The sequence below is a fragment of the Synchiropus splendidus genome, chromosome 6, assembly GCF_027744825.2.
Source record: "Synchiropus splendidus isolate RoL2022-P1 chromosome 6, RoL_Sspl_1.0, whole genome shotgun sequence".
Classification (NCBI taxonomy): Eukaryota; Metazoa; Chordata; class Actinopteri; order Syngnathiformes; family Callionymidae; genus Synchiropus; species Synchiropus splendidus.
In genome coordinates, this window is record NC_071339.1 from 173,698 (window position 1) to 185,056 (window position 11,359).

At 49.9% G+C, this 11,359-nt stretch overlaps 2 protein-coding genes across 6 annotated transcripts in view; both read right to left on the bottom strand.

Moving 5' to 3' along the window:
* The window catches only part of vgll4b (vestigial-like family member 4b), a 22,402-nt gene extending 20,227 nt beyond the window's left edge, over positions 1-2,175 (bottom strand). Inside the window, exons 1-2 of one of the 3 annotated variants that reach the window (XM_053866966.1) lie at positions 1,508-2,175; positions 106-179 (exon numbers count right to left, since the gene is read on the bottom strand). In XM_053866966.1, the coding sequence (XP_053722941.1) occupies positions 106-179; positions 1,508-1,804 (371 nt within the window). In that variant the 5' untranslated portion in view covers positions 1,805-2,175. Of the gene's footprint in view, positions 1-105; positions 180-1,507 lie in introns of those variants that run through there. The other 2 variants (XM_053866969.1, XM_053866967.1) reach the window with 2 other exon arrangements.
* A 209-nt stretch (positions 2,176-2,384) lies between these two features.
* tamm41 (TAM41 mitochondrial translocator assembly and maintenance homolog) lies at positions 2,385-6,439 on the bottom strand. Of its 3 annotated transcripts, none has more exons than XM_053866963.1 (8): positions 6,168-6,439; positions 5,644-5,826; positions 5,429-5,521; positions 5,203-5,353; positions 4,729-4,874; positions 3,762-3,927; positions 2,794-2,856; positions 2,385-2,610 (listed from the first exon to the last, which is right to left on the bottom strand). In XM_053866963.1, the coding sequence occupies exons 1-8, from the start codon at positions 6,303-6,305 to the stop codon at positions 2,519-2,521; spliced, it is 1,032 nt and encodes a 343-aa protein (XP_053722938.1). In that variant the 5' UTR covers positions 6,306-6,439; the 3' UTR covers positions 2,385-2,518. The 3 variants fall into 3 exon arrangements, with proteins under 3 accessions (XP_053722938.1, XP_053722939.1, XP_053722940.1); XM_053866964.1 differs by lacking the exon at positions 6,168-6,439 and adding an exon at positions 5,913-6,156; XM_053866965.1 differs by lacking the exon at positions 6,168-6,439 and having other exon boundaries at positions 5,609-5,754.
* Positions 6,440-11,359: the final 4,920 nt, after the last annotated feature.

Genomic DNA, 11,359 nt, shown 5'->3' on the forward strand with positions numbered 1-11,359 from the left:
TGGACACAGTAAAAGGGCGGAGCCTCGTAGACAAGCTCCACTTCAGTCTGAGGAAACCAAGAGGCAACATTCCGCTGCAGCGAGGACGCAGGGATCCACACTTACTCTCTTCTTCGTTGGCATGAACAAAGGACGCGGCTCTCGACAGCACATCCAGAGGCGTCTCCATGCTGGGCTGCCTGAAGAGCAGACAAAACAAAGAAGGTTAGAAAACACACACGCGCCAACAGACGTCTTGCTTGTACAGTAATGCAAACACCACCGTCACTACACACCAGAGTGAAACGTTGACTTGCTCTCCCAGACTTGGTTCGCATTAACAAGTATCACTGGTGATCAAAGGCCTGAGGAGATATTTTAGCACGTATCATCAAAGGTCACGGTCTCAAGAGGGATTTTCACGAGCAACTCTCTGCATCAGGATGAGTACACGGCAGGCCTGGTGGAGTGGCATTTGGGAGACGTCTTCACACTCTCAACATCTGGGTCCATGACAGGATGCAAAGCCGCTGTTCTGAGACTCCAACGTTTGCAGCACCTGCCGTCGCAGCAGGGCCGTGAGGTCCGCAAGTGCTGCTGTTTAAACCTGTGCCTCATGACTCCCATGATGCTTTGCAGCTACATGATCGGATCTCACACTTAGAGTGTAGGCTTGGAACAGGCTTGTTTCACACTGGCCTGTATGTTGTGTGCCTTCGCGACTCTGGACACATGCAAGACAATAACACAGCGCCCTCTTGAGGGTGAGCCATGCAGGAACAGTTGCTCCTGATTGGGCACGGCCAAGTCAAGGCTTCCCTCTGGACGTTTGGATTTCCTCCCTCAGCCCACAAACACTGAGGCGAGTCTGAGTTGTGGAGCGCTAGTGTTGCAGACAGAAGACGGGCCAAACGCATCAGCTCTTGACCAACCACTGGTGAGTGTGGCCCAGTGACAGAACAGCCACCCTCACGTGCAGGCCGCACAGGCTCAGAGTTCAGATGGCACCACATCACGTTCCAATGAAAGAGCATCAGCTCTTGACTGGACACTGGACACTGGTGAGTGTCAGAACACAGAACACAGGCTCAGAGTTCAGGTGGCACCACATCATGACATGTTCAGTAAACGCCCTTGCTGCAGTGCACCACTCTTGTTTCGGTCCGGTGGACTCCCAACTCGAATATCTGTTTCATACATTCCTTGGATCTTCTTCTCAGCTTCAGTGGCGCGGGAAACGTCCGCCAATTCTTCCAACCCAAAAGCGCGACGGCACCGATCACGCGCGGCGCGTTCATCAGGAGGAGACTCGCTCCAAACTTGCTGGCGTGACGCGTCCCGCACATGACCCAGTTGGGGACCCGCCACATCTCATGCTGCCACTGGAACGTCGCGCAAGAAACGAGTCTCTCCTGGCGGTCGCCCAGCGTCATCTCACATGCTGCCAGGGTTGGATCTCGAAGGACGAGCGCAGTCGTTCTTCTCCAACACAGCAAAGCCACATGCCACCTATGCTGCGCGTACATACCTCCTTCCGACCGCCGCCACTTTGGACTCTTCCGCCGTGTTTGACTCCACGAGCTGAGCAAGTGTCTACAAAGTTCCGCGGCACGGAGACACACTCGCGCTGGGGAGGTCCTCGGTGTGGCTGAGCTGCCGGAACAAACTTGGTGGTAGACGAGGAAGAGGTGGAGGAAGGGGGCAGGAATGTCTGGAATGATGGAATTCTGTTCCGAGCAGGTGGTGAGAGTGACGCGCGCTGATTGGTGGAGACGCGCGGCCATGATGTCAGCACGCGGGCCTGTGACAGGACTCGACGTAACATCCGCCCACGTCACGCGAATCATACACGGCCACGCAGCAAAGCTTCTAAAGCGCACGCTGAGGTGAATCCTGCATGAGTGTTTTTCAGCACCGGACTGAACCCGATCTCAAATGAGTCTCCGTCTGAACTGGTGGGGAGTGTCACCATTCGATAGCGCCCTCCTCCGGCGCACCGGGTACTGCAGCCGAGCCGAGCCTGGGACTGACCCTTGACCCTTCCCCGGGTCCAGCAGGCCGAAGGTGGCCAGCGGCGCACTGCGTCCTCCAAAAGAGCGCCACCAGTCATGTTTTAGGTGACGTGTCATGGTGTGATCTGAACTAACCCTAAACCGAAAACCAAGTTAGGTTTGATGAGCCTTACGAAACAAATATTGAACAGAATGCTGTTGACCAGCTGCGACTGCTACATGTGCTTCTTCTGTCATCAAAGTTGGAGGTCTTCTGGGTTGACCTGCGGTGATCCATCAAAAGCAGTGTATGTATATGGAAACAAAGCAAGTGAGGAAAACAGCAGCAAAAATACAATTCACAGAAAAACGTTTTTTTATCCAACCTCTCGCACGCGTCGAAGCAGCGCGTGACCATCAAAGCAGACAAATGGACCGTCAAGTCAAGGACCACAGACCAGGTTTTTTTATAATCCTAAAATAACAGGAAGACACTGATTGACTGGCAAACAAGTCCAGGGAGTAAAAATGCATCTCATCCACCGACGTCATGACGTTTGAGAGACGGAGGGCTTCCTCCTCCAGCCCTTCCACATCTTGATCATTTTCTTGGAACTGTAGGCCACGGTCTTCCACAAGCCTGTGAAAACACACCACTTGACTGGGTGGCCTTCCTCTGAACAAATCCAAAATGATCATTTGGCACCCATGAGAAGCAATATTACTTGTTCCTTTATCACATTTCATCCAACAACTATTCTCAGTACTGGACTCCCGGACTGACCACGTGAGCCACAACGCTTGCCAGGACTAAAGTACTCACCAGCTGTCGCGATGCCTTTGATACTCTGTGTTATGCTTGAAGACTTCACTATCGAGGAAATTCCTGCAAAAGAAAACAAACACCATCACCACAGAAAAACAGCTTGCGTTCGTGCACATCTCTCTTAGAATCCGGTATTTGAGACGGTAACAGGGTCGCGGTAGGTGCAGCCTGTTGTTCCACCTGGTGACGACCAACAGACTGCAGGACTTGTTTGCATGGGGTTGGTTGTTAGTGCAGCGATGAGGTGCCTAATGGTCCAAATGAAGACCTACTGGAGGATGCAGGGGTCAAGGCTGGGCTGAGCGTGACATTCGGAGTGATGAGAAATAATCATTCATTTCAGCCAGCTAGATGAGCAGCCTTTCTCAGCGAGACAGAAACGACCGGCTCCATCTGTGTTTTGGAGTCAGGTGCAGCGTTCGTCTGACTCTGGAACTGTAGAAAACGTCTGGAGTGGAAACTTTCATCACTGCAGTGCTCTCTGTCTCAGAGTCCTGCTCCAGTCGGTCAGTATGTCACCGACGCAGCTCAGTCTCTAGAGACTCACCTGCCACGTCTCACATCAAATGACAAGTTTTTCAGTCGTGTCCTTTTGACAGAATAGTTGCTGCATTCAGCAAGGGTTTTCTATTTGTGGCTCCTTGAAGAGGGATATGAAAACGTGTCTGAATTGAAATGATCGGATGGTTCATGTTTTCACATCATGGACACAGAAGGTCTCATCATTTTGATGAAGTCACTGTCCATGTGATCAGTATCGGTGCTCGGCAGCAGCAATCCTGACGGGAGTCTCCCTACTTGAAAGTGATGCATGACGACCTCAAGTCTATCACTTGTCACAGTCATTTGTGTATGTTGGAAAGTGGCTGCTGAGGTCTGGGCTTCTGCTTGATGCAGCGCAGTTAACAGTAGTGGAAGCAGGCGAAGTGAAAATGAAACAGTCAATGGTGTGGCATGGAGCTTACCCTGTTGGACAACAGCTCCACAGTCCGGATCCTGAGCCACTTGCAGCAGGATTTCCTCCACGTCTCTGTTTTTACCCGGCGGGTCAACCAGCTTTGTAATGCGTTGCTGCAGTGTCCGCGGCAACGCCATCAGCTGGACAAACTGGCCCTCTGGGCTCTTGTCCACCTTAAACACAGAACAGAGAACGGAAGCTCCATTTCAAACTGGGTGCAGAGCATTGGGAGACGACACTGGCGAGTCAGGTTTTGGCCGCGGACTTGATCCCGGCTCCAGAGCTGCACCTGGTCTATTGTGAGAGCAGCGTGGAGCGATCCAGACGCTCCGTGTTACGCAGCTATTTCCTCCCTCTCCATGCTGGAGCCCGTTTTCAAAATCAGTTTTGAAAAGTGTATTTAAGCCGCTGCACCACTGAGCTGTCCACAGTGGCTTATGTACGAAGAAGGTCTATTTTCCTTCTTAAGTGTAGTGGGTGGGGCTAATATTCAGTTGTGTTCTATAGTCCAGAAATGACGGTATATTTGTGTCTCAGTACCAGGTAAAATCAGGCAGCTCCAGTGACGACAGACGCACAAAAGCTGTGCAGCAGCGGGTCGTGTCTGCTTCATAGGCAGCGGTGCTTTGAAAAGCAGACACGGTCTATCTGAAAGACTGACTCCTCTTCCCTCGTCCTCAAAGCCAAAAACACACTTCTTCATCTTCGAAGATCATCTGCAGTTCAAACCTTGCCTCACAAAGTTTGGCAGTCTGTTAATAGTGGGGTGAGATGGCATGAATGAGCACCCGTGACATCAGTTCGGACCAGGTCAGGAGGAGGGTTGCCAGCTTTGCTACTTTTAAAAGCACATGGATGAGCATGGTTCAAACCTCACAGAAGGTACGCTGCTACATGTGAGCAAAAAGGTGAGCGTTTACAGGTGTTCACTCTGCAAAGTTCAGGAGAAGGTCAACATGCTGGCTCTACTTTACCTCTAATTTTCCTTGCAGAGGTTTGTACACCACTTGAGGACAATCTCGAAGGATGTTACTATAAAGGAATTGGAAGTGATCAATGTTGTCTTTGACTATATTGGACACCTTTGATTTGTCCTCTCCGATTATCATCCGGAAGTCACCTAGCAGAAGACACAAACATGAGCTTGAGATGTTATTCCATGAAGGACAAGAAGCAACTCGAATGCAGGGACAGCTCATGTGGAAAGGTTTGAGATGAAGCTTGAGAGGCCAGACTGAGACAGTTAGGACACATGGAGAGGAACGGCAGGACAAATGGAAGTGTGGGAAGATAAAGCCGGATGGGGGAAGTAAAGGAGGACATGAGGAGGAAAGGTGCGACCAGGGAGGACGTTCCACCTGCAGGCGGAGGCTGACCACTGATGGGAAACGCCAGACGACAGAGAAAGTCTGTGATAGTGAGCCAACTCAGAGACAGAAGTCAAATACCAGCATAGGATAGACCAGCGATCTGCAAAAACAGCTCCTCCTCCGTAAAACTCTCAGGCAACATCAGAAAAGAGGCCGTCACGGCGCTCTTGAGGTTGGCCACCAGAGACGCCCGCAGCTTCCCGTTCTCCCCCTGAACCAGCATCTTCACCTGAAACAAGATCAAGGCTCATCTAGGATTTGACCACGGGAAGAGTGCAATGCTGCTTCAGACTGACACACTGACCGGTTTGTGGAGCCGCCCCGCAACATACAAGGTTTTCCAGTGCATCAGGTCATCAATCAGAGCCTCCGTACTTATCACGCCATATTTAATGATCTAAAAAAAACGATTTACACACATTGATTTCATGAAACTTAGTCAAACAAAATGGCATTACTGCGAAGCATTCTTTGCTTTGCTTACTGCAGGCTGGATGACTTTGTCAGATATGCATCTACCTTGCCGTCAAGTGGAACCAGTGTGTTGTAATACACAGCCGCACCATGGCCACACTGAATGCTGCTGATTTTGGTGGGTCCCAGCACCTTCAGGATGGAGTAATGCTTGCGATTCTGAAGGAGATTCATGGTGTGCCAGGTCACCGGGTCATCCACGGCAAACACAAAGTCCAGCATGTTTTTCTTGGGAAAACAATGGACACAATCACTTGGACACCATTCACATGACGATGCATCAATGGATCAATGAGCAGTAACATGACAACCACCTGATCGAATGTGTCTGAAGGTGAATGACCTCAGTCCACTGTGGCCAAAGCCCAGTCATTTCCAGCCAATGCTTTGTGTCAAGTTCCAGAACTTAGACCCCATGTCATCATGCAATACTGCATGGATGACAGTCATGTTCCTAGACTCATCAAACAGACACAAGATCTGCTCCATTCGATCTCTTCGTCTGAACATATACAGCTCGTTGATGTTTCTTCCTTTCCGCTGCAGACATGAACATGCGATGGTGTTACCTGCATCTGACCGTGGTCGGTGCCATGTTGTTGAAAAACGCCGGAGCCATAGGCAAAAGCCAAGCTGATGTCCTGAGGGAAGTGGGACAGAATCCGCCTGTAGGCCACGCCAGCGCTGTGCAACACCGGCAGAGTCATAGCTGGCAACACACTCAGTCCACTGACTTAAGCAAACATTGTGACGGGTGTGCGCCAAATTGGACGGGAATTTCAGCGTGGGCTCCGCAAATCACTCGCCAGGTCAATTGAGGCTTTGACAGCTGGCGTCGCGCGATTTGTGCGTCATCAGAGCATAGGCGCGCAATCGTTGATGGGAAATGTAGTCTTAAACGGAGTTGCAGAAGAGTGCTGCTGTGGCACCAGAGCACACGGTCGAGCCTGCTCCTGAGCACCGTCCGTCCGACAAACACTGGCCGTGTTTGGTTCGAACCAGCAGCCGGAGCTGTGCGCACCATTCGTGCCCGGCTCAAAACAACGGTAATAATCGCACCCATACACGTCCATGATTGTAAAGTGGGTGCGTGCGTCCGTCCACAGGCCAGTAGATGTCGGTGTTTGGCCTCAGTGAAGCCGCAGCGGTGCCGTCAGGAGGCGGTTTCCCGCCCACTTGAAATGTGCACTTTGTGACGTGATGCGAGCTCAGGTGTCGGTTCGGAATATGAAAGAGATTCATTCTTGAATTCTTTCTACTTCGGTGACCCCTTCAGTTGACAAAACCTTTTTAGTTTGTCTCATGAATCAATGGATTTCATCTGGTGAATCCTACCCCTCCATTGCTGTTCCTCCAGGTAGCACTGAGTCACTGTGGTGTTTGACCTTCCTAGTGTGTGTGTGTGGATATAGAGAGGGTCAGTGAAAGGCATGTCTGCCTGATGACTGTCAAAGTGAGATGAGCCATCCCTGAGAGTCTCGTGTGTTCCTCACAGAGCTGTGGAGGGGCGGGTTCCCTTCCGGCTCGAGGCGTAACCGATGGTGACGGCCCGCTCCAGGACCTGCCCTCCGGAGGTCAACTGCTGCGTAAGTGTCCGGTGTAGAATTGACCAAAGAAACAGACGGTCGTCCTCCTGCAGGAACCTGTGTGTGAATAGATGCGTTGTTTTTTATCTCGTTGTGTGTAAGAAAGAAGACCATTTGCTAAGAGTGAGAGCGAGCGTCTCTTCTCCTGACCGTTCACTTGGTTCCTGCCATCCTTGAGCTAAGGGAATGTGCCAAGGGTGAGGGCCTGCCAGGCCTCTCAGCACAGAGAACCAAGCTTCCATGCGTCTTGTGAACAGGCAGTGAGCAACACTTTTTGTGTGTGCTCTAATTACACACCTCTGATCCCTACACTCTTGAAGACCAACAGTTACACACACCTGGCCGTTAACACCATGCTCTTTGTCATACTGTGGCGTGTGGAAATCATTGTTCCAGTTTAATGAGAAATAATCAGGAAATGTTGCTGTTCCTACCAATTTGCCCATGAAATGAATGACTGGCTAGTGGAGTCGCCATTGGTCATTGGAATTTTCTTCAGCTGCCGTTGCTACAGCTCGGTGGGTTGGAAGTCGTCAACACCAATATTTGCCTCCACACCCGCCAACAGAAGACAATGAAAGTGAGTGGAGGAATCCCTGGACTTGCTGCGGGGCTGGGCTGTGTCGCTCCTGGATAGTTCACCAGCAGCATCCACATCACTTTGTCACTGTTGCCATGGAGATCGCGTTGCTGTCGGTCATCAGTAGAGATGCACAGACTCATGTACACACGTGTCTGGAAAATCCTGGCTTTACTAAAGCCTCTCACCGTTAGAGGCCATTTGCAGCATCAACATGGACATGAGCATATGAGAGACAGATATTTGAACTGCATTCATATCTGTACACAGAAAATACAGGCCAACGAAGAAGTGCCTCCCAGTGTGAACTGTATTCTGCAGTACATGTATTTCTGTGTGAATCTTGGATTGAATGTTTACCATCCTCCTCAGTCACATGAGACACCTTCCTGTCCTCATTCACCACACAGCTGTCTTCCTCTCCAACAATGTCTCTCCTCCCAAACCTCTCCAGCTGTCCTTCCTAGTCACAGCCAATGCCAGCCTCAGTCTCTCCGTCCCTGATCCTGAGTCTCTACCACTCCAGCATAAGCCTTCCCTGTCACTCTTGCTGCCCATATCTTCTTCATGGCACCATTATAACATCATTTCAAATATTATTCTCCATCTTTCCCTTAAAATGCCAAAAGCATGTGAAGCCAACCCTGTTTATATTAGGAGGAACTAGCTGTGAAGAATGAAGCAGGCAACCTAAGGGAGCGGTTCATGAGCTCAAACACCAACCTGTGATGGTCCCTCTTGTCTTTGCACACAGATTTGTGCAGCAGTTCAATCCCCCGTATTTCATGCAGCTTTCGATCAGCTTTGAAATTGTATGAGGAAGACTGCTGCTGTGCTCACGGCATCCTGGTGCACAGAGAAATGCGATGCATTGGATTTGACAGACCGGTGGGGCTTCTACAGGCTGCACACCTCAGCAGTTGCACTTGAGCCTTGCAGAGACACCATGATAAACCTGGCTGCTGCAGTGAATGGAGAGCTGATGTGGAGCTGAGTTGTCTTCTGCCACCTCCCTTCGGAGAAGCTTGTTGTGCCAGATAAGCTTAGCTGCGTGACAATGACGTCTAAGGTGTCTTTGAGCTGGACACAGGATCCATGAAGCCTACAGAGACGACTGACATGCCAAAAGCAGATTGATGCCTTCACTGCTTTTTTTGAATTCATACTTCCGCGTGTTGGAAGTGTGGCATTCCATGCTGACGCTTATGATGCTCTCTCTGGCGCGTGTGTGTGTGTGTGCGAGTTTGTGTGTGTGTGCGTGTGTGTGTGCTTGTGTGTGTGCGAGTGTGTGTGTGTGTGCGAGTGTGTGTGTGCATGTGTGTGCGAGTGTGTGTGTGTGTGTGCGTGTGTGTGTGCGAGTGTGTGTGTGTGTGCGAGTGTGTGTGTGCATGTGTGTGCGAGTGTGTGTGTGTGTGTGTGCGTGTGTGTGTGTGCATGTGTGTGCGAGTGTGTGTGTGTGTGTGCGTGTGTGTGTGTGCGAGTGTGTGTGTGTGCGAGTGTGTGTGTGTGCATGTGTGTGCGAGTGTGTGTGTGTGCATGTGTGTGCGAGTGTGTGTGCACGTATGTGTGTGCGTGCGTGTGTTGACTGCTGATTGCTGGCTGGCGCTTGCTGCTTCTGTAGCTTTCAAGTGGTTTCACTGCCCCAGGATCCTATCTTCTCCTTCATAGATTACAGTGTTGGTGTTGTTGTGGTAATAGTTTAAACCATTTCCAGGCTTCTTTTTGTTTGCTGTCCTATTTGCAGAGTGCAGCTTCTCTACATGAGTGTGGGATTTGCAGAGCTTGGGTTTGCCCTGATGCCTTTCAACGCTGCTTCTCTCCAGCTCTGAGGCTTCTGGTTGACTGAACTCACGAGGGGGAGGGACGTGTGAGCTGTGACTCATCGTGACTTGCCACAAACGTGCAGCCTGCATGTTATGTAAAGCGCATTCAGTGACAAGTGGTCAAATATCTTACAGCTTTCTTTCAAATGCCTCACCATTTCTGTTTTGTTTCTCACCGTGGACCCGTCTGGCAAGAGAGAAGAAGAGAGAAGACTTTTCACCATTTGCAGATATTGGGGAAATAATACAAATAAATGGATAATAAAAAATAGTCTGCCTGAATGTGGAAACATATCTGAAGTTGAAAGATAGACAGGGCCTGATGAGGAAACACTGGCTGATAAAATGTGGACAAAGGAAATGAAAAATGCACATGCATTTTGCTAAATAACTTTATTGACATTATGAAATTCAGTGGCTTTATTGGATTCAAGTCCATTTTGTGATGGCTTGTTTTGTATTTTATTGTTTTCGTCATCTCATGTTTAGCCCAGTGTATAGAGCTTTGATCTCAACCCGTGTTGACTACTGAATATAAAAACAATGACGTGTTAATGCAGAGGATGTTTACCACACGGGCTCATGTTTCCCTCTCACCCAGGCTGAGTGTGAGATCATCTTCTGTCTGCCTCTCTTGGATGTTTTGTCTCTTTCTTTCTATATGGTTGGAAGCCGTGAACAGTAAGACTGGACCGTATGCCATCGGCACGAGAGGTGTTCACACTCGTGAGCTCTCATGCTCGCTCTGCTCTGTAATGGAGGAATGAGGCTGTTTGTTTTGGACTGAAGACTGAGACCCTAAGATAACTGTCCTGAAGCAGATGAGCTGGTAGAGAAACAGACAACCGAGCGCAGCAATAGCCATTGCGATTCCACTTTCATCAGAATAATCTCTGCTGTTTTGATAGCTTACCATCATGGGGTTCAATGGAGCTGTATCTCATGTCTCTGAACAGTTGAACTATGGAGCAGTCTGGACACAGTTCCTAGATGCTGCTGGAGAAACATGAGAAACCATCAGGTGAAGAAATGATCATGGAGTCAGAGTCTATTCTCCAGGTCATGATCCAAACTGTCAGTCCTTTGTCTTGTGTGGTGAAAAACCTTGTCACAGTTCTCTCTCTCCTAAAATGCTTGTTTTCCATGGCCTTATTGAAGATGTCGCTCAGACTTTGAGGCTTTAGAATTCGTTGACGGTCCCTAACTGATGGCGGCTCCTAGCATTAGCGCTGCCTGTGAGAGTGTGTCCCATCCCTAGTGAGGAGATGTGAAAAATGGCTGCACCGCCTCATGTGGTGAGCTAACTTGAGCTCAAAATGCAAGTGTTTTTAACTGGGGACAGATTCACACAGCCTGTTATTGCTATGAAAGTGGATTTGCCCTGGAGACATCATGTGTTCTTCACGTCATGTTTTCTCTGGCACCATCATTACTCAAGGAGGAGAGAATCATTTGACTAATTCAGTTGGTCGATGAGAAGCAGAGGAGACGGATGCCTCTCCCCCGCACTCCTCTGCTGCCAGGACCATCTCCTGTCGTCTGCCAAGGCAGCCCCACGCCAGTGGCACAAACTCAGTCCTGGACACACAGGAGATATTTTCATTGCCACCAAGACCCCTGTCCTTCAGTGGGATATGCATTTGGAGATTGCATTAAAAGATGGATGGCTAGAGAGAGGGAGGAGGGGCTTGGAGATTAGGGGGCAGAGTGTTTCCATTGGTGAACGCCGCTCTTGCATTTCCTCCATGCAGGAAACCCCTTCCACTGGTTGC

Excerpts from the sequence above, each read along its gene's own strand:
- tamm41 (XM_053866963.1), bottom strand. The coding sequence starts at position 6,305 with ATGACTCTGCCGGTGTTGCACAGCGCTGGCGTGGCCTACAGGCGGATT. Across the intron at positions 5,522-5,643 it reads TGGTTCCACTTGACGGCAAG|ATCATTAAATATGGCGTGAT; the intron begins GTAGATGCATAT and ends CGTTTTTTTTAG. Across the intron at positions 2,611-2,793 it reads CAAAGGCATCGCGACAGCTG|GCTTGTGGAAGACCGTGGCC; the intron begins GTGAGTACTTTA and ends GTGTTTTCACAG.